Source organism: Xyrauchen texanus, chromosome 46 (assembly GCF_025860055.1).
Source record: "Xyrauchen texanus isolate HMW12.3.18 chromosome 46, RBS_HiC_50CHRs, whole genome shotgun sequence".
NCBI lineage: Eukaryota > Metazoa > Chordata > Actinopteri > Cypriniformes > Catostomidae > Xyrauchen > Xyrauchen texanus.
Genome location: NC_068321.1, coordinates 1,873,394 through 1,893,886, shown reverse-complemented (window position 1 = coordinate 1,893,886; position 20,493 = coordinate 1,873,394). Strand labels below are relative to the sequence as shown.

The following is a 20,493-nucleotide window of genomic DNA, read 5'->3' as shown; positions in this document are numbered from 1 at the left end:
AAGAGTTTTGTGTTCCTTGCCACAGTCGCCTTCAGCTTGCTCACTGGGGGTCTAAATATTAATATTAATTTATTTTATTATTTATTTTAAGGCGCAATTTACAATCATGTTTTTTATTAAACCTATATTAATGTATTACAGCTTCTTTCTTAATTAAAGCTATTTTGTTATCCAGCTGAAAAGCACTATACAAATAAAAATGACTTAACTTTATGGATCTTGCCAGCCCAGAGTCAATCGAGAGAAATGCATAGTTTGAAACGACATGAACATGAGTAAATAATGACAGTATTAACATTTTTGGGTGAACTATTCCTGTAAAGTATTGTTCCTAAAATTGCTAAAGAGTACCTCTGGGCTCAACTCCTGGTCCGTACACTTTAATTCCACTTGTGTCCACAGATGGCTCCACCTGAACATTTATGGGGCTCTTGGGCACCTGCTGACCGCCATATTTAATGGTGATGGTGTGCATCCCATGAAAGAGAGGGGTGTATGTGACGGAGAAGGTTCCATCGTTGTTCTTTAGAATGCAAACTTCAGCTTGAGCTCCTGAATCTGACACAATCTCTATGGTGAGTTCAGCCTCTCCAGCCGTTCTGCAGTCCACTATGAAACTGGCCACCTCACCAGCCTTAGCCCTCTCCAGTCCTGGGCCGCTCACTATAACCTTACCCGCATCAAGAGCTGGCTTGACAACAGCTTTGAAAGGTGAACCAGGAATGTGAGCTTCCCCGAACAAGATATTGATGTTGTAGTCACCAGCCTCTGTAGGCAGGTAGGCAACAGAGCAGGTACCATCGCCATTGTCTTGGCACTCAATCTTAGCCTCACAGGGGCCTTCCAATGTCAGACCCAGACCACCAGCACCAGCCCCTTTTGTGTCTATAGTGAACAGTGCAAGCTGACCCACAATGCCACCCTTAAGTCCTGGCCCATATGCACGCACCTGGAGGGAAACCCGGTGACATTCCATTACAAGGCTCATACAATCACTTCACAAAGTCAAGAGAACTGTTATTCCCATCCTACCTTTGAGGGATCAGCAGGCATTAGCCCCTCTACAGTGAAGGGACTTCCTGGAACAGGGTTCCCATCATAGCTGATGTCCACCTTGTAAAGACCCTCCTCGGGTGGGATGTACTTCACACAGGTGGCCTTTTTGGTCTTGTCTGATTCCAGCTTACAAGGTATTGGTCTACCAGAGGGTGAGGTTATGCTTACATTTAACTTCCCCTGCCCACCTGCACCTTTTGTGCAAACAATAAACTCCTGGTCCTTCCCAACTTCCACCTCTGCAAAACATACATCAGTATGGTAAGATTTAGTATAGTATGGGGTGGGCATTTTTGGGTGAGCTATCCCTTTTAAGTGCTTACTTTCTTTGAGGCCTTGAACATTGACTTTGCCAAGATCCAATAAAGGTGCGACTGTGATACTGAAAGGGCTTTTAGGAATCGGATCTCCTCCATGAGTGACCATGATAGCCATCTCACCCTAAATTTGGAAAGGATTAATCATTTATTCAATCAAGTAACATTTACCCAACCGGCGACAGTAGGGACCCCGTACCTGATGAAGGGCAGTGTACTTCACAGTGTATGAGTAGTCATGATTATCAATGATCTCAAAGTCTTTAACGATGTCTCCTTTGACATCAGTTTTGAACTGCACCTCTGGTTTAGCCTTTCCTGCTCCTTTGGTGAAGATGGTGAAATGGGTTGGGATGTCCACTTGAACACCTGTAAAGCAGCACTGAGTTCTAATTGATTTAACTCGGGTTAAATGTATTTTATTGTGAAAATATGGCTTGCTCTAACCTGTCTTGTTCAGCCCGGGTCCCTCAGCTCTGACTTTACCAGCATCATGAGAGGGATCGACCTTGACTTTGAATGGGCTGCTTGGTGTTTCCTTTGTTAAACAGAGAATAGTTTTATAAGTGTTGGATGTACACAAGCCATATTCAGGTCTTAATATAAAGGAATATTCATTGCTTTACCTGGTCTGCAAAAAGCACCATGATGGTGTAACGGCCAGGGCCAGGGGGTGTGTACTTGACAGTGAAGGTGTCATTATCATTTTTAATTATGTCAAAATCAATATCTGCCTCTGCTGGACCTACTACACCGGGTGCACATTTGATCCCGATGCTGACATCACCTATGATGTAATCACAATGGTTAGCCACAATAAGACCATATAAAGAAAATTCTGTTAAACTCGTTAAGCTCATTAAAAAAAAAAAAACCTTGGCCAGCTTCGCTGCAGTCGACAGTAAAGTAGGTGGGCTCATTAGCTTTTAAGCCAGTTTTCTCGACTCCAGGCCCATAGACCTTCACTTTGTCTGGGTGACAGCCTTCACCAACAAGAACCTACAGAGAGAGATTAAAGTGGTAACAATCAACAAGCATGGCTTGATGACAAAAAATAATATAGCTGCAAGCGGCAATTTATGCAGTCCAAGCAGATGTGTCAGGCGCAAAGTAATTTAATTGCAAAGTACCTTAGTTAATTTAGTACACCTCACCTTCAGTGCTTGGACTCCTAACAATGCCTCAGGCACAAACACGGAAATACCATTGTAGAGATACTCACTCTGAATGGACTGTTGGGTATGTTGACCTCCCCCCAGGTAATTATGATGGTATGTTTCACTGGCATGGTAGGAACATAAATACAAACAAAAGTGCCATCCCCCTTCTCAGTAATCTGGATGTCAATCACACAGCCATCAGCCCTCTAGAAGAAAAGCATAGACAGTCACCATCTAGCCAGTTTGTGGAAATACTGTATAAGAATTCACATTAACACCAAATGTTTGGTTTTGGTTTGAGTAGTCAAAATGAGTTTTTGACCTGGTGCATGTGTTAGCAACATACTACCATTGACCTAAAGTCTGTCGCCATCCCCAATGGAGAACATTGAGAATGGAGAGCATATTACACACTTACACACCTGAGCATAGATCTTCAAACTGCCTCTGCCAGCTTCACGTGCATCAATGAAGAATTGTGTTGGTTTGTTGACAATGACTCCAGAAGGCTCCAGGCCTGGGCCAAAGGCTTTAACCTGTACAGGAGATCCATAACATCAGCAAAATTAACACAGAGATTAAAAATGAGAAAATAAGAGGCAGATGACTTCCTCTTATTATTGTTTCTATATGCCAATCACCTTCTCAGGGAAGACATCATTGGCTGCTGGGAGGATGTGGGCCATAAATGGGCTGTCTTTGATATCTTCATCATCACAGATGACATGAACTGCATAATCACCAGGTTCAGTGGGCCAGTAGTGCACATCACAGGAGCCGTCACCCTTATCATCACACTCTATCTTTGCTTGAGATGGTCCCTCGATAGAAAAGCCTTTAAAAAGTGGAGATATGTAAATATAAGACATCCTTCATTGTTCCATTAAACTTTCTTCTTTTCTGATTGGGTCAAAAAGAACTGGTAGAGTACAGTACAATATACAACATACATACATTTTTTATTATAAACACGAAGATTTACATAGGTTTGTTTTTTACAACGAATACAAGCTTTTCTTGCAGTATTTTACCCACAAAGAGCGCCGTCTATATGTCAGTGGTGGTATTATTCTATTACAGTAGATAGCCTATAGAGTAAACCCCTCCTTTTGGGTGAAAAAAGCTGACAATCTGAATATTTACACATTGTATCTGTTTGAAAGAAATACAGATTCATGGTTATATTCTAAAAGATTCCTATTTCAGAATATAAGTGTTCAATCAGAATATCATAGAGAATTGGGGATGGTCTCTTATGACTTAGGTTAGTAAGCAACCATCTAGCAACCCAATAAAAATGCCCTTGCAACCATCTAGTACACCTAGTAACCACCCAAAACACCCTGACATTTTCATATATTCATATCAACTTGTTTCATAATAATATTATCTATTATTTTAATGTATTCTTTGTTGTGAAGAATCCAAAGGCGTTTTGACCAAATACAAGGTTTAGATAACATTTTCATTGTTTTTAACACTTAAACAGGTAAAGAAAAGACCTGAATATAACATGAGGGTTCATTATTATTCTTATTCTCTGTCTAAGAATGACGTACCAAGAGTTCCAACTTCTGTGCCAATAGCCTCAACAACAAAGTCAGCTGACTTGCCAACCATTCCAGTCTTCAAGCCAGGACCCCAAGCCCGCACCTTCTGTGGTCCAGCCTCCACACTGACCTCCACTTCAAACGGACTACAACAAAAACATTTTAAACAGTTCTAAATCTGAACGTAATATATAAGAGGAATCTGTAACACAAAGAAAGGCATGCATTTAATTGGTACAACTAGCTCTGACCTGCATGGGATAGGATGGCCTCCCCATGTGATGTTTACATGATATTTTCCAGGTTTAACAGGACAATAATCACACTTGTAAACTCCATCGCCAACATCACGCATTTTCACAGGCACCTCTGTTCCACCTGAAAACATATGACCATATTAAAGGGTTAGTTCACCAAAAAATTAAAATTCAATACAAGAGGCTGATTAAATGATGACAGAATGTTATTTTTTGGGGGTGAACTACTCAATGCAGCGAATAAAGAGTGTAAAAAATACAAGTTTAAAAATAACTCACCTGGGCCTTTCACAGATACCTTCAGCTCTCCAGTTCCTGCTCCTTTGGTAAAAACTGTGAAGTCTGCCATCTCCTTAACCCGGACACCTTTAGGCTGCAGTCCTCGGCCAGTGGCACGACAAGCATTGGCATTGCTGGCTGTTGAGGAAAATTAAATTTAAAGGAATAGTTCACCCAAAAATGAAAATTCTCTCATTATTCTCTTATCCTGATGCCATCCCAGATGTGTATGATTGTCTTTCTTCAGCAGAACACAAATTAAGATTTTTAGAAGAAGACAGAGCTCTGTCAGGTCCTTATAATAGAAGTACACGGGTACCAGCACTTTGACGATCCAAAAGTCATATTTAGGCAGCATTAAAGTAAGTCGATCAATGAATGTCTCTTGAAGCGAATCAATAGGTTTATGTAAGAAACAAGTCGACAATTAAAACGTTTTTAACTTTAAATTGGCGCTTCCATCCAGTGCTCTGATGCGGTTTGAAATGGCCGGACTCTCGCATGACATTGGTTCTTCTGTTGTAAATAAGAACCACTTTCGAATTCTCACGTGAACTCGCAGATGCGCTTACGTCACACTTCACGTCAGCTGCTGGCAGGAAGTGTTTTTTAAAAGTTAATAACCTTTTAATTATCTATTTATTTTTTTACACAAATGTATTGATTTGCTTCAGACAACATTAATTGATCGACTAGAGTCATTTGGATTACTTTATTGTAAATTTGACTTTTTGTCCGTCAAAGTGCCGGCACCCTTGTACTTCTATTATAAGAACCTGACAGAGCTCTATCTTCTTCTAAAAATCTTCATTTGTGTTCTGCTGAAGAAAGACAATCATACACATCTGGGATGGCATCAGGGTAAGTGAATAATGAGAGAATTTTCATTTTTGGGTGAACTGTCCCTTTAAAAAATAGATATAAAATGCACCAACTGTTACAAATGCACAAACTGAAGCTCTGTTAGTAAGATCACGCAATATGCCAGTTTTCCCAAAAGCAGCTTTGCAGACCTTTTCCACAGCACACAGGACATTCATTCATTCATTCATTCAAAAAAAAAAACTTCTTGATGGTCATTTTACAAACACCCAAGACCAAAACGTTACTTGAAAGAGAGCACTTTGCTTCACTACAAACAATTTACCACAGGTATGGAGCTAGAACAATGACTATAACTACAGTCATCTCAATCTCAATTTTGTTCATTTGAATTCTAGACATGTGACAATTAAAACATTTAAGATTATTTAACTGCTGATTTTTTTGTTTTGAATTTTTCAGAGGTGGAATTAGCTAAAAATATTCAGATTATAAAATTTCAGGTTAAAATTTTCAGTTTAAGAAGAAATTTTGAACTCCAAATACAAATTTCTCAATATCTCTATATCGTAATCCCAGATGTAGACATGTATTACAATGATCAAAATAAATGAATAATGTTAAAATAAACAACTAACAAAACATTTATAGCATTTATTAATCTTAGCAAATGTAAATTTCTCTGACATTAAAAGTCATATGCTTTAAAATGTGTTAACCCTAACCCTAACCTAACCCAACCCTACCATAATGAACTAACAATGAACAATACCTATAATATATAACCTTGATTTTTTCCTGTGGATCACGGAAACGTGACTTTTGGCCTAGTTTGTTTACAATACAAATTACTGAGATATGAATTTGAGACAATCCAAAACAAAGAATCTGCTGTTTAAAAATACAGATCTATAAAATATGCCACAAAAATCTTTAATTTTGTTATTTGTCACAAAATTCAGATTAAAATACTTAATTCATTGTTCTAGCTCCATACACAGGACACTATAAAATATCCTATGTCTCTTCGCACAACAGGAAGTCCAATCACTGAATATCATGTAATCACTCTCTGTAACGCTGTGTTCCTTTAATAGTCAAATACATCTCTTACTCCCTAACGTCTCTGGTTACTCATGTAACCTTGGTTCGCTGAGATGAAAGGAATGAGACATTGAAGTGAAACACTTTGGGGAATTCCTTTTCCACATCCTAGTTGAAGCCTGTATCATAACGCCAATCTTATGATTGGCAATGGTGTTTGAGCAACGCCCCTTAGGCATGCATTTGCCCTATATAAGTCGGGCGGTGACATAGTGTGTATGAAAATGAATAACCCCACATTGTGAAAATCAGACAGGAAGTTAACCTTAATCTGAGGATGTTTATGAGTCATATAATACACACAGTATAATTTAACCCCTTCATAACCAGAGGTAGGGAGGAAAGTTTTATTCTTATAGGAAGTGGTTGTGAATTCTAGTGGGAGTAAATTGGATAGCAGCTTACACAGGCGGATGTATTCAAATTATAACAGGTAGCCCATCCATTATAAGGAGCTCGGGCTCACCCGCCGGGTGTTGGCAAAGTAAGCTCTCTAGACAGAGAGGACTCACGAAGTGATGGACACCATGTCTAGGTTATAAAACCTTGCGAACGATTTCTGCAAAGTTCATCATGCTGCAAAGCATATATCCTGTAGGGAGACACTCTTTGTCCATGCCCATGAAGAGGCCATGCCTCTAGTTGAATGCGCTTTTAAGCCAATAGGGCATCTCCTGCCCTGTGTTTAATAAGCAAGGTAATGTGTAATGTGTAATGCCCGCACTTGGTATAAAAATGTGCTAACTGCTCCTCAGCCAAATTAAATGGTGGGGAAGAGAAAGCTTGTAGGTGGACTATCTAAACCCTAAAGGGCGTGGAAACCACATTAGGCTTTTTAGGGTTTGATCGTGGCTTTCGAAAGCCCCGGTCCGAATTTCAGACATGAACTTTCAACCGAAAGCAGCTGTATATCACCAACGCATTTGACTGAGGCCAGAGTCAAAAGCAGTGCGGTCTTAGATAGAGCACACGCAACTCAACAGATTCCAATGGTTCAAACAGGGCCTTGTGAGCGCCCTTGGCACAAAATGTAACTCCCATGTTGGATCCATAGCAGTGTGAGTGGGGTTCAAGTGCCTAGCTCCCCTAGGAAATTTATGATCAGATCATGTCTGCCAATAGAGGAGCCAGCCTCTGGGGCGTGAAATGTCAAGATGGTCACTACATAAACCTTAAGTATTGACGGAATGTAAGGATCTCTGTTATGAAAAAATTCACTGGGCCTTTGCAGTGTGTAGAGCACCAATCCGCAAACACATGGCATTTTAATGCATAGAGGCATCTCATAGACAGTGCTCTAGTCTGCAAAATGGTGTTCATTAAAGACTGAGCCAATTCAGGCTCATTAGCTGTGCTCCATTCAGGGGCCATACGTGTACATTCCAGAGCTCTGGCTGAGTATGCCAAATGTATCCTGCACTTCAGAGAGCAGGTCCCTCCTCAGCGGTCTTTCCCATGGGGGGCCTTCTAATATCGCCATAATTTCCGGAAACCATGGCTGGTTGGGCCATTTCGGCACAACCAACATTACCATTTACTCGTCCTCTAGAACTTTGCTGATGTCAGAGTGAAGGAGACATAAAGGGGGAAATGCATATTTGCATTTCACCGGCCATTTGTGGGCCAAGGCATCCACCCCCAGTGGGGCTTGTGACATGGAGTACCAAAGAGGGCAGTGGGCTGTCTCCGCGGAGGTGAATAGGTCGACTTTTACCTTGCCGAACATTTCCCAAACCCTCAGATCCATCTGAGGATGAAGTCTCCATTACCTACCATCGGATCATGGTGCAACAGCATATCCGCTCTGCAGTTTGGATGGCCTGGAACATTTGTTAAGTGCAGAGAGAGGAGCGTGCTCTCCACACGAGGGGGTGTGGGTTGATTTTTCTCGGAGATGCCTGGAAGCGTGCCACGTAATCACAAAATGCGTGAGTGGGCGCAGATAACGGGCACAGATAGCTGGAGCTTATCAGATGTGAGCTTCTCACTCAGAGCGCGTTACTCATCTGTGCACAGTGATAATAATGTAAAGGTTCGAATGAGCTAACAATAGACGCCAATCACCCGTGGTTATCATGGCGAGTGAGTTTTGTTGGAGAAGTAGAAATAGCTTTTTCAGCTTTCAGCGCATGTTGAACAGCCACTATGAGGTTCTCATTCATGGCGAAAATAGCAGGTAAGGGATAGTAGAAACATAATAGAAAATGCAGAAGCTCTAGATTCTGATAAACGCTATACATCCAGGGGAGATTCTTCCTGCTGGGGACTGGCAGTGCTATTTTTGTCACAGTACAAAGACGCTAAAATAAGCCTGTGGACGGCAGCCTCTCCAATCTGGGTACGCGCAGAGTAGGGTGCGTGCCAGGTCTCTGTAAGCTTTGTATGAACCTCAGGGAAGAACACACTGCCTTCCGAACCACGGCCCTTTAAGGGCGGACGGCATGCAGGAATCATACATTCAGATGAGAAGGCCGAGCTCCTCGACCACCCACGCAATGATGTGGAGTAACTCTTATCAATGGTGTGTGCATGCTCCTCACACTTCCTGGGGGGAGGGTCTGGTACATCCATCATGGATCATTCTCCCATGTCCGAAGCTGCAAGGAACACAGCATCATTATCACTATCAGACCCACCAAATACGACAACACCGTGCTCATCCATAGATGGCCGGAAGCTTGTGGGCTTATGCCGGCACAAAATCTTCCTAGGATTCTTCATCTCTACCTTGCAGCCCGACCTTGCTTCCTGATGTGGTCCCTCGAGACAACACAGAGGAAGCGGTTGGGAAGGCTCGGAAGTCAGAATCATCCATCAGAACAAGTGCAACCCAAGAGTGGAGCATCTTGAGACTCATGTCCTCACTGTGAGGGCAGTCTGTCCCCATGTTAGCTGCTTCGGCGTGGGTGCCGTCCAGGCAGCAAATGCAGCTCACATGTTGATCTGACGGAGCGATGTGTTGCATACAGGAACATTTGCGATACGACATCTTTAAAAAGACATGTACACACAAGCGGCTCTTTATATGTGTTTTATGTCACTTGGATGGAATATTACATATACTGCTTTTATCAAATGATACAACTCCTTCCGGAATGCTGCAGGAAGCGTGAAGATGTCTCGCTGAAGCAAAAAAACCCAATGCTGGAGGTGAGGTGGAAAAACTCTTAGCTGGAACACTAGAGGAAATCTTCGCTGCAGAACGTCCTGATGCTTCTGCAGGGAAATTCTGTCCACTAGAAGGTGTCCATTGAAGGTGAAGAGAGAGCAGTTCAATACTACAGTTGATGATTTTCATGGTCAAAAAGAGATGATGTCGTTCTTGAAGGTAGAAAATTCAGAAGAAATGGTGTTTGAGCCCCCGCTTAATATATAGGGCAAATGCTTGCCTAAGGGGCGAGGCACAAACACCATTGCCAATCACAAAATTGGCATGATGATGCAAGGGCTTCAACTAGAGTGTGGAAAAGGAATTCAACAAAGTATTTCATTGCAATATCGAGTGAACTGAATCGATAGGGAACTTTAGTTTTGCACCTTTCCTATCATGCCTCAAAGTGGCTGCATCAAGATGCCACAAGCAAACCCATGATGGGAGCATTAAGCTAAGAGCAATGAGCTGAGCTGTATTACTGTACCCAACAGGGTAACAGACACAGAGGTATGGACCAGAGGCACGGACAAAGCCAATGTGAACAGCGGCGCACCTTTCTTTTTATGAGGAAGTATCTGCACAGGAGCCCCAACTGTGGATTTTGGGTGGGCTACAAAGATAAAAAGGTGTTTTTGGGGGTGGGGGAATTTCTGTTTGCCCACTGTTTACCCACAGTTCCAATATGGAGTAGAGAAAAACATGTGTAAGAAAGATGTGTAAGAAAGAATGATCAATGCTTACCCTCAGAGATGTTCACTTTGAAGGGGCTGTTGGGTATAGGCTGCCCAGCAAATCTCACATGGATAGTGTGCGGCCCCTCCAGCACAGGTTTATAGGTGCAACGAAAGATGTTATCACCCTTGTTTTCTAAAAGAACTTCCACTGTATTGTTTTTATTCTGAGGGTCAACAATGACCACACTAACGTCTCCAGCCCCAGCACCTAGAATGAGTTAGACAGAATTGTGAGTGTACCTTCATAATGAAAATAAGTTCTAAAACACAGCTTTAACTTTCTGCTCACCTGCTGTATAGATGTCAAAATAAGTTGGCTTATGGACAATGTTGCCCACTGGCTCCAGACCTGGACCTCGAGCCTGAACTTTGCTGGGATCACCCAGAGCTTTTGCCACAGTTACCATGAAGGGGCTCTTATCTATGTCCTGCCCAGCAAAAAGTACCTTCACCTGTGATTTATAACAATAAGTGAACAAAATCAACCAACCTGGAAGCAAACTGGTTTTTATCCAAAGAAAAGGCAACAGTGTTCTTGTACTAATGAGTACCTTGTGGAGGCCCTCGACTTTGGGCACATAGGTGACACAGAAAGTCTTTTTCTTGTCATTGTTGGCGACTACTTTAGCCTAAAACAATTTAAAGGTGGATTGTTTTCAAATGTAATTTATGGTTTGCTGCAAATTGTTGCACATTTACCGAATGTTACAGAAGCACCTCTATCAGATCTCACCTCTTCAGTGTGACCCTCTGGGTCCTCTACATAAACAATCACTTCACCAAGTCCTGCTTCCAGTGTTTCCACAGTAAATACAGCTGGCTTCAAAACCACGTTGCCCTTAGACTCAATACCTTTTTTCAAGAAACAAAACAAACAAACCAACAATGTTCAACAATATACTTGTAGCATTCAAACTAAGAATATGGAAGTATGCATTTTAAGGGTAATTACATTGATAAAGACTACAATGCCTTTCAGGATGTCAAATGTACTGTATATCAGAAACCGTTTAGCAGAGACAGACCAATGGTATTAAAATGAATGTGAAAATTTGGAAAGGAAGCAAAGGATGTCCTGCCTTACAGGTAAAAGAGCCAGTCACCTTTTATTTACAGACATCGCCTGTCAATCAACTCAAGAACACGTATACGCATTAGCTGAATCAGCCTGTAAACGTTTTTTTTTTTTTATGTGATCTGAGCTAAAGAAGCACAATTTATAATACTATTGTTGTCAGATTTTACTGCCGATTTGAAATGTTCTTTGATCGTAATCTTTACCGACGGCTTTGGAGATTTCGGTATTTCCCCATTCAAGTAGTTAGGAGCTCTAATTTTATGCTGCTTGTTTACATCGAAAAATAGCGGGAGTGTTCCAAAGATGGCCGCCAGATAGACTGACTTGCCTTGAAAGGGACTTTCATAATGATTAAAAGCATAATTAATTGCATATGCCAATATTTGCTGAAATAGGCTCCCAGAAAAGGATAATCCATACAAAATATCCATAATAATTATAATATATACTGTATAATAAATATATTAATTCAGATAATTAAAACACATTACATTATTTTGGAAGACGAGTAATGCATTGATTAGACCAGTGGTTCGCAACCCTGTTCCTGGAGGCCCCCGAACACTACACATTTTGTATATCTGGACATTTGGATAGCTCATTAGTAGGGAGTCTCCACATCCTGAATTGGGTGTGTCATGTAAGGGAGATATACAAAATTTACAGTGTCGGGGGCCTCCAGGAACAGGGTTGGATACCACTGGATTAGCCAAAACAATAAGTGGCTTTCAAAGTCAATAGGCCTATATTGCTTGTTTTTATTTCTAAATCATTGAACATAAGCCTATTACTAGCCTACAGTCTACAGAAATCCATTTTACAACTGATTTCAGTGATTTGTATGAAAAATACAGGATGTGCATTGCTGAACTTTTTTTATGTACACATGCAGACTGACCCATTGGCAGCATCTCACAGTGGTTGCGTTATGTTTCATTGGTTTACAGCATCTCCAGCCATAAACACAGTTTTTTTAGGATGCTGTCTGAAGTTAAATGCAGTTTGAAACTTTGAAAAACAGACAGAATCTTGAGACCCTGCATTCTGTTGTGCTCTGTTCATCAATATTTGTATAGATGTTTGTTGCCTGTACAGCTACCCGTTGCCTTGGAGCTGTGCTGACTGCCCCCTGCTGACTGCGACTCAACACAATAGTGGTGGCCTTGCTGTTTTTCACTCACCTGGTCCATAGGCCTTGGCCTTTTTGGGGTACAGCTGCTTTGGCTTGAGAGGTGCTCCAGGCTTCAGTTTAGCTTTAGGAAACTGAGAGAGGTACGTCATCACTGAATGTTCATCCACATCTGGATCCACAATTTCCTCTGGAGCTATCACCTGAAGATTAAAGATGCAATATATTAGAAATTGTGTTTCCATGATGTGTAAACAATCAGGAACAATTGATTTTTAAATTGATCAGCAAAGTTAGTGGTGCTTGCTAAGGCAGTTGCTAATATTTGAGGCCAAAGTATGCTTCATGTGTCCGTGTTGCAGATCGCTCTGCGAGCAGCATGTGTGCCGAAACTTGTGTCATCAACAAAGCCGCGTGGATTGACGGTGCACTTCCTAGATTTTCTTGACCCACGCACGTGGTCCTCGGCTGTACGCTTCCCGACGCATGCACCTGCTATTGACACAAAGAAGTTGTAGTGGGCAACGTGGTCGACCAGGTATAACTGCTTCCATCTGTGCTGTTTTTTTTTTAATTGTTTTTCTATGAAAGCTAGACTGACATCTTTGATCATTGTACCGCATTGCGGAGTGCTGAGTTTTAAATACTTTGTTGAGTTCAAAAGAACTTCAACTGTTAAAAATGTTTCTCTAGGGGCAGTACTGAGATGGCATCTTTGGGGGGCATTTTGACATTTAGGGTGTGCGTCAGACATTTCTTGGAAAATCTAGGAGGGGTCATGCCCACTCTAGCATCTCCCCCCATTCCACTCCCCCCCTAGACCTGGTCATGCTACGGACATGAATGATACCTCTTTGAAAATGTGATCATCAGTCTTTGGTCTTTTAGAGCTCTTTGGTCTGTGCTTCCAAAAATTTTATCCACTGCCCCCAGTGGCAAAAGCAGGAAGTGTTTTTGAATGCAAGGGCGTGTGTGAAATTCAGTTTCTGGGTAAAATATCCACAGAAGGGCGCCAAAATTTGTAAAGTGAGTTGTTTTAAGTTGTAAATGTTGTAGTGAAATGTAGAGGAATGCGTATTTTATTAACTCTACCCCCAACCCCACCCGTCAGTGGAGTAAAAATGTCATTTAATAGGGAAAATGCAATAAATCCAAATTGCACTTGTTTCTGATTGTGTGAAAATAATTACTTCCTGGTTTCAAAGCAGAGCAGAACCCGGTTCCCGCCAACAACACCCTAAAATTGTGGTGGCAACTTCTACACAAGTAATACATTTATTTTCTTCAGAAAATGTAAATCTATATATGTTTAAAAGGGGTTCATGTGAACAGATATTATTGGAAAGAACAGAGAGTCACAATATATTGTTGACACACAATATTATTAAATATTAAGTAAAAAACACTTTATTGCCGCTGTGCTTATGCATGTGGCACAAGTTCAGAAATGGCTTGCAACATCTTCTGATCAGATTTCTTTACTATTCTTGCAAACAAAATTGTTGAGTATGCCAAAAATTATAGATTAAGAAAACATCTATCTGCGTGACATAACCAATTTGTTGAAAAGGAGGAGTTTACAATGAGATAAACATGAAGCCACACCCTGAAATTACAGCTACACCATTTTGTTTTCACCATTACGCTTGTTCCACCATCACAGTTTGGTGGCAATCTCTTCAGATACTATTTTTATCTATAGAGCGCTGAATTTAGACAGCAGCTCTCAACATGCCAAGGCCAGGATTTACCAAGATTCAGACCCCTCCCACCTCCCCTCAACAGTCAGCAGGAAATTCGGCCCCAAGAATTTATGACACACATGCTACACCATCTATGGAATCTCACACTTATCCCATGAGGATAATGGAGTAGGCACCACTGTGTGTCAAAGTGCAGAAACCACTGTGACATTTGACACTAACCCACACCCAGACACAACCTTCCCTGTGACTGAAGTAGGCGATAAACTATCACTGGCTGAAGAAGTAGATGTTCACCTGTGGCACACCGAGCCAATCATCAGCCTGCTGCATGGCCTCACGTGCATTTTCAATGGGCTGGTTGGGGTCCCAAGTTTGCCAGTCAGGGCACAGACCTGCAAGAAGAGTGAAAATGTTATGAACAAATAACTCTTTAATAAGGCGTTAGGCCACATGCACACTCTTCTCAAGAAACTCAAGTGTTGAAACAATAATGACCTCATTTTAGGAATTCACTTTTTCAGACCTTTCATGAACCTGGTCTTCTGATTCAAAATTGTATAGAAGAAGTGTTCTAAGAGACGTACAATGTAACCTAAATATACAGCCTAATGATAACAGGCAAAGTGTATGTGTCCATTAAAAAGCCAGCAGCACCCTGTATGGTCATGACTGTTTCCCGGGAACTGTTTCATATCAGCTACACTGAAGTAAACACTTTAGTTCACTACCCCTTTCCTAGTAGGAAGTAGGTCATGATGAGCCACAGTGAATAAATTAAGCCCTCAATCATCCCTCACACTTTTGAAATCTTTTAACAGTCTGAAATACTTCCTTAAAAAAATACCTTTTTAAAATATGAATTATTACCATATGGACACCTGCTAATGACAATAAAATTTACCAGGAGCACAGTTATCCACCAGGGCACCAAGGGCCTTGCCATCCCTCCAGTCCTTGTTGAAGTTGTTAATAGGCAGCTCAGGAACCTTGTTCTGGATCCAGCCCAGCAGTCTTTGCTTGGGAGTGAGTTTCTTAACCTCTTCTTCATCCTCATCATCCCACATAGGCATGGATATGGAGTAATGCAGAATGAGTGTCCAGATGAGACCCAGAATCAGCTTCAGGTTCCCATCTACAATGGCTTTGCTGTCTGCACAGGACATAGACAATCACAGAAGTGTTGACAAATGGGTCTTTAATTAACTTATGCATCTTTTCCAAATAACCCTCAAATTCATTATAACTCTATGAATCAGTGCAGGGATTACCCACCATTCAAAGATGGCAAAGAGTGAAATAACTGTGGTGTCAATATAGATTTAGCAGATTACACTAACCAAAAAAAGTACTATGGCCTTATTATGGATTAGCCAACTATTGATACACCACAGTAATTTAATAAATCCAAAGTACTTGAAAGAATGTCCAATTTCACAATTTAATTTGTAAACAACAAACAAAACAACAACAACAACATCATCAACAAAAAACTGTAACTCCATGGTACTTTTTTGTTAGTGTAGACATTATCTTTCTGTCAGCCAGCCACAAAATGTTCCTTAAAAGAGCATGATAATGAGATTAGATGGACACTCATTTTTCATTGTTTTCTTTTAAATTTCAAATTACATTTCCATCACAAATTTAACCAGTGGAATTAATTGGGTTAAACAATTGAACATTTAGAAATAAAGCATTTGTAGACTAGTAGAGAGCTCTTATGCCCCAGACTGCTTCACTTCATCAACACTGACAGCCATACACATATCTGTTTAAGAGACAAGTCTCCCCTAAACACAATCACTCTCTAGTGCTTTCCAGAGCACTGTTAAACATCTATCAAATCAGTTCTAAACATAACCACTAACCCACCTAACCATACCCCTCTGATTCAATGAGGTTGCTGCATATCAGTAGTGAATTTTGCTATACATTTCAAAAGAAAGCCAGAAGTCTTTTCTCTAGGTATTCTTTAACAATCGAATTAAAGTGTCTTTCAGGAACACTCATTGACTTAAAGCTACTGACACATGTGTCCAAAGTGAAAGGTCCTTTTATACTATAAATTCTCCTCACTGCCCAGTAGGTGTAATCGCCAGACAACAAAAGAAGAAGCAATTCAAGCTTGATGTACAAGTGTTTTTAGGACTGTCGGCTTATGTTCAATGATACAGGAATAAAAATTATATTGACTTTTATAAACTGTTGACCCTTTCTATTGTCTAATCAATGCTTTACTTGTCTCAATAATGCAATAGGTATATATATATATATCTGAACATCTGAAATATTATATTTATTCTGAAGATTTGAATTTATAATTATTATTATAAATACATAATTATATTTGATGTATTTATCATTATTTATATTTATTATAGACTGTAAATATTATATTTATAAAAAATTATTATGTATTATTTATTCAGAATTGAACGAAGAATGCTAATTCAATTACAATTTAATTCCTGAATTTGGATTTAATTTGAATTGAGGTAGCAAAAATGATGTTGAATTTCAATTCCAATTTGAATCTAAGGAAGTAGATTTAAAATATAATTTAATTCTAAGAAATTCATAAGACTGTTTTTAAGTTTTATTTCTTTAATAATACATTTGTTTTTTCAGTATAACATGAAATATGTCATCATATTATCGTATACATAACAAGTGGAGTATTTCCAGTAACATCAACTAAACATGCTAAACAAACATTGAAAGATTTACTTGATTATTGTAGTGTTTGGGCTAAGCAACTTTAAATCTTGTGCGTCCTTCGGGACATTTTTGTCCTTTTCATTATTTAATTTTTTTTTATCATTTTGGCCATGTTAATGCCAACAACATAAAATTAGCCAAAGGTGTGTATTTCTAGGGGAATTTTGATATTTCAACCTCAGTTCCTATAATACATCTATAATACACTGAACACAAAATAGTTACACTCAGGACCTTCAGGACAAAAATGTCCCCATTGAAACCCATTAAAACTGCAATATTTGATCCCACTGCCATTAAAGCATAAAATTATATTATGCTTTCATTCCAGAGCCCTGGCTTCAAAATTTAAATGTTTAATATTTTCCACCAAATGGCGCAGTTTTTCTCATGTTTAGCCTATGGAGCAAATACAAGCTTTTTTTCCCTATTTTCTGTTTGCTGTAATATAGAGCACTGCAGGCCAACTGAATAAATGATGCAGCTAAAATTGTGTGGGTGTGTTGCATGTATGTCAGAGTGTGTTTTGTATGTGTGTATCGAGAAATGTGTGTGTGTGTGTGTGTGTGTGTGTGTGTGTGTGTGTGTGTGTGTGTGTGTGTGTGTGTGTGTGTGTGTGTGTGTGTGTGTGTGTGTGTGTGTGTGTGTGTGTGTGTTTGTGAGTGTGTGAGGGTAAAAAAACACAGTGGCATTTTGTAAACAAACTTTAAAAAAAATATATATATATAAGGGTTGAAATCCTGAAAATGAATGAATATTTGGTAGTTATGATCATGCTTGATGTTGGTTAAAAAAAATAACCCGCTCTACCACTTGAGCCACAGCCGAGGTTTGTTTTTTTAATCTGACATATCCCAGACTGTGATACTCCAAAAAAAAAAACATATTATATGGATAATAATAATAGTTTTTTTTTTTGTGCATAAAAACAACAGTGGCATTATGTAAACAAACTGGCATTTAAAGGGTTAAAATCCTTCAAATGAATTAATACATGGTAGTTATGATCAGGACTGATGTTGGTTAAAAAAAATAACTAATTCAAAGTGGAAAATAATTGTAATATATAATATTATTATGGCAGTTTTTTTATGTGGACCTTTTATATTGGATGCACAAGGGTTAAAGAATGCACATAATGAATCTCAATGCAGCTTTTCTATACAACATACTTGTTTCCACAAACAAGCACAGCAGCGAGTTTGATTAATGCATTTATTTCAGTTCAAATTAGCCTATACAAAATGTTTATGTGGTTCAGTCCAATTTACCCTCTTCCCAGCATGCACTGGGGCATGAATAATATGGCTGCATTATTTTTGTTTTCTTGTTGTTGTTGATTTTGTTGTGATGGTAGGTAACTTGTTTGTTTTGTAATGTCAAGATTAGTTGGATTATCTAAAAAAAAACGATTGGTTCGTTGATTGTTAACCTTGTCACGTCTCATGAGTGTCGAGGTCCATGTGTGCCATTTTAAATACTCAGTATTTTTTCTATTAATGTGTGTTCATGTGTTGAGTAAAACATTTATTTTATTGGTTCAAGACAGCAAACACATGACTCTCCATGAAATATATGTTTATAGAAATGTGCATGAGATGAATACTGAACAGTTTAAAACCATGTAAATATCCAAATAAGTTGTCATAGGACTAAGTTGTTAGAGTTTAAGAAATCTTCCTTAAGTTAATTCATTTAAATATGTAATTGTTAAATATGTACAAATGAATATGTGATATGTACAGCTTATATGTAAAAGTCTTGGGAGGTTGAACTTTAAGTTCAGTTAATTGACTTAAAATGAAGTAGATTCAAGTTTTACAAACACATAACTTTTACAGTATTAATATTCAATAATAAATACATCAAATGTAACAATGTTTAAAATGTGCATTTAATTGATTTCACTATATTTAATACATTTTTATTTTATGGATCATGGTGGAAGAACACTTTATTTACTGCTAAAACTTGCTTAATATTTTATACAATAAAAAGACTCAAATTTTGAATCTAATTTTATAGAATGTGGTTGAACATTTGTGGTGATGTACAGCAAAAAAACAATCTTTTGATAGCTATGTTAATTTAATTGTATTTTTTTTAATTCTTATTTAAGAGAGAGAGAGACTTAAGAAAATATATAAAGAAAGATATTACATAATATCTGCTAGTACGACTCAGTTTTTTTTACTTAAAGGCTAACTTTATTGAACGATCCCAGATCACTCCAGTTTAACCAGTTAAATCCGATCTTACCTATAGACACGAGTTTGATGTGTTCTCTGTCCAGAAACTCCAGCGCCACCGACACGTTCTCCAGTTTCATCTGTCGGAAGTTTGGTCTGACGTGATGTTTTCTGTACATTTTCTTCTGACTCAGGACTTCCAGAAGGCCGACGAGTTTAAGGCCGTCGCTCAGATCTTTCTGGAGGTCAGTGAGGTTCTTATTGATGCATTTGAGATGTTCATTGCACCATCTGGTGAATGTGTTCTGCTGGATCTTCTTCCACGGCGCGTCCTCGGCCAAGTCTTTCTCTGTAGCGGGCATCTCCTCCTCTTCTTCCCCGAGGTCTGTGCCCTGGTAGTATTGGGGCGGCTGATCGTCGAAATAAGTGCTCATGATGGACACTTGCTTTTATACTTCTGATGCGGTAAATTCGCAGCGGGACAGTGTGAGAAGGTGAGAGAGTCTTAAACAAATCAAAACTTTGATGACATTTGGAGAAAACAGACAGACTTTCACAGAAACTTGTGAAGAGGGACTCACAGACACTTCTGTCAGAGCAATGATCGATTATCCGATTAACGATTTACAAGGCGGCCAGTCCCCGTTTTTTAATTTTCAGGATCCTGACAAATGTAGTCGCTCCTTCTTAATGGACACTTTGAGTCTGAAGAATATCACTTTATGAAAAATGAACCAAGTCACTCGGTAATCAACAGGTCGCCACAGTTGAAAGTCCTGTTTGAAATGAGGAGACGGTGAATGAAGGGGGTTTAAATGCACCCAGGACCCCCGGGATTACATCACACTGATGTCATGGTGTATACATGAATATGACGAATCGTTTTCTAATCCTAAAGGACACCGATGACGGATCGGATTGGTCGAAATGGATGAGACAGTCAGTGATTGGGCAGCTGAGACACGCTTATTTTTGGAATATCAGAGTAAGTGTGCTAATCAACCAGCATGACAAAGTCACAGCAAAATTAGATGGTGACTCCGACTTGTTTTGAGTTTACTGTGTCCACGTTACACGTTACATGTTATTAGCCTGTAATTAATCGCAATAACAAGAACTAGGTAATTACAAGCAGATAACAGCCTGTATGCTCTTTTTAAGAATTATGTAAATTCCTTGTTTAGGCAGTAGCTAACATGTGTGACCTATGTTTATTTTATTTATGCCAGTCACAGACCAA

At 39.5% G+C, this 20,493-nt stretch overlaps 1 protein-coding gene across 2 annotated transcripts in view; it reads right to left on the bottom strand.

The window, feature by feature from the left end:
- LOC127638090 (filamin-C-like) overlaps window positions 1–20,028 on the bottom strand; it is a 39,762-nt gene extending 19,734 nt beyond the window's left edge. The window contains exons 1-22 of one of the 2 annotated variants that reach the window (XM_052119431.1): window positions 19,324–20,028; window positions 15,248–15,496; window positions 14,641–14,738; window positions 12,693–12,843; window positions 11,167–11,285; window positions 10,985–11,062; window positions 10,723–10,885; window positions 10,441–10,641; window positions 10,253–10,309; window positions 4,620–4,757; window positions 4,335–4,461; window positions 4,093–4,229; window positions 3,175–3,368; window positions 2,956–3,069; window positions 2,596–2,739; window positions 2,249–2,372; window positions 2,000–2,160; window positions 1,821–1,911; window positions 1,573–1,742; window positions 1,380–1,497; window positions 1,033–1,295; window positions 352–949 (exon numbers count right to left, since the gene is read on the bottom strand). In XM_052119431.1, coding sequence (XP_051975391.1) covers window positions 352–949; window positions 1,033–1,295; window positions 1,380–1,497; window positions 1,573–1,742; window positions 1,821–1,911; window positions 2,000–2,160; window positions 2,249–2,372; window positions 2,596–2,739; window positions 2,956–3,069; window positions 3,175–3,368; window positions 4,093–4,229; window positions 4,335–4,461; window positions 4,620–4,757; window positions 10,253–10,309; window positions 10,441–10,641; window positions 10,723–10,885; window positions 10,985–11,062; window positions 11,167–11,285; window positions 12,693–12,843; window positions 14,641–14,738; window positions 15,248–15,496; window positions 19,324–19,687 — 3,859 coding nt within the window. In that variant the 5' untranslated portion in view covers window positions 19,688–20,028. The remainder of the gene's footprint in view (window positions 1–351; window positions 950–1,032; window positions 1,296–1,379; window positions 1,498–1,572; window positions 1,743–1,820; window positions 1,912–1,999; window positions 2,161–2,248; window positions 2,373–2,595; window positions 2,740–2,955; window positions 3,070–3,174; window positions 3,369–4,092; window positions 4,230–4,334; window positions 4,462–4,619; window positions 4,758–10,252; window positions 10,310–10,440; window positions 10,642–10,722; window positions 10,886–10,984; window positions 11,063–11,166; window positions 11,286–12,692; window positions 12,844–14,640; window positions 14,739–15,247; window positions 15,497–19,323) is intronic. The other variant, XM_052119432.1, reaches the window with a different exon arrangement.
- Window positions 20,029–20,493: the final 465 nt, after the last annotated feature.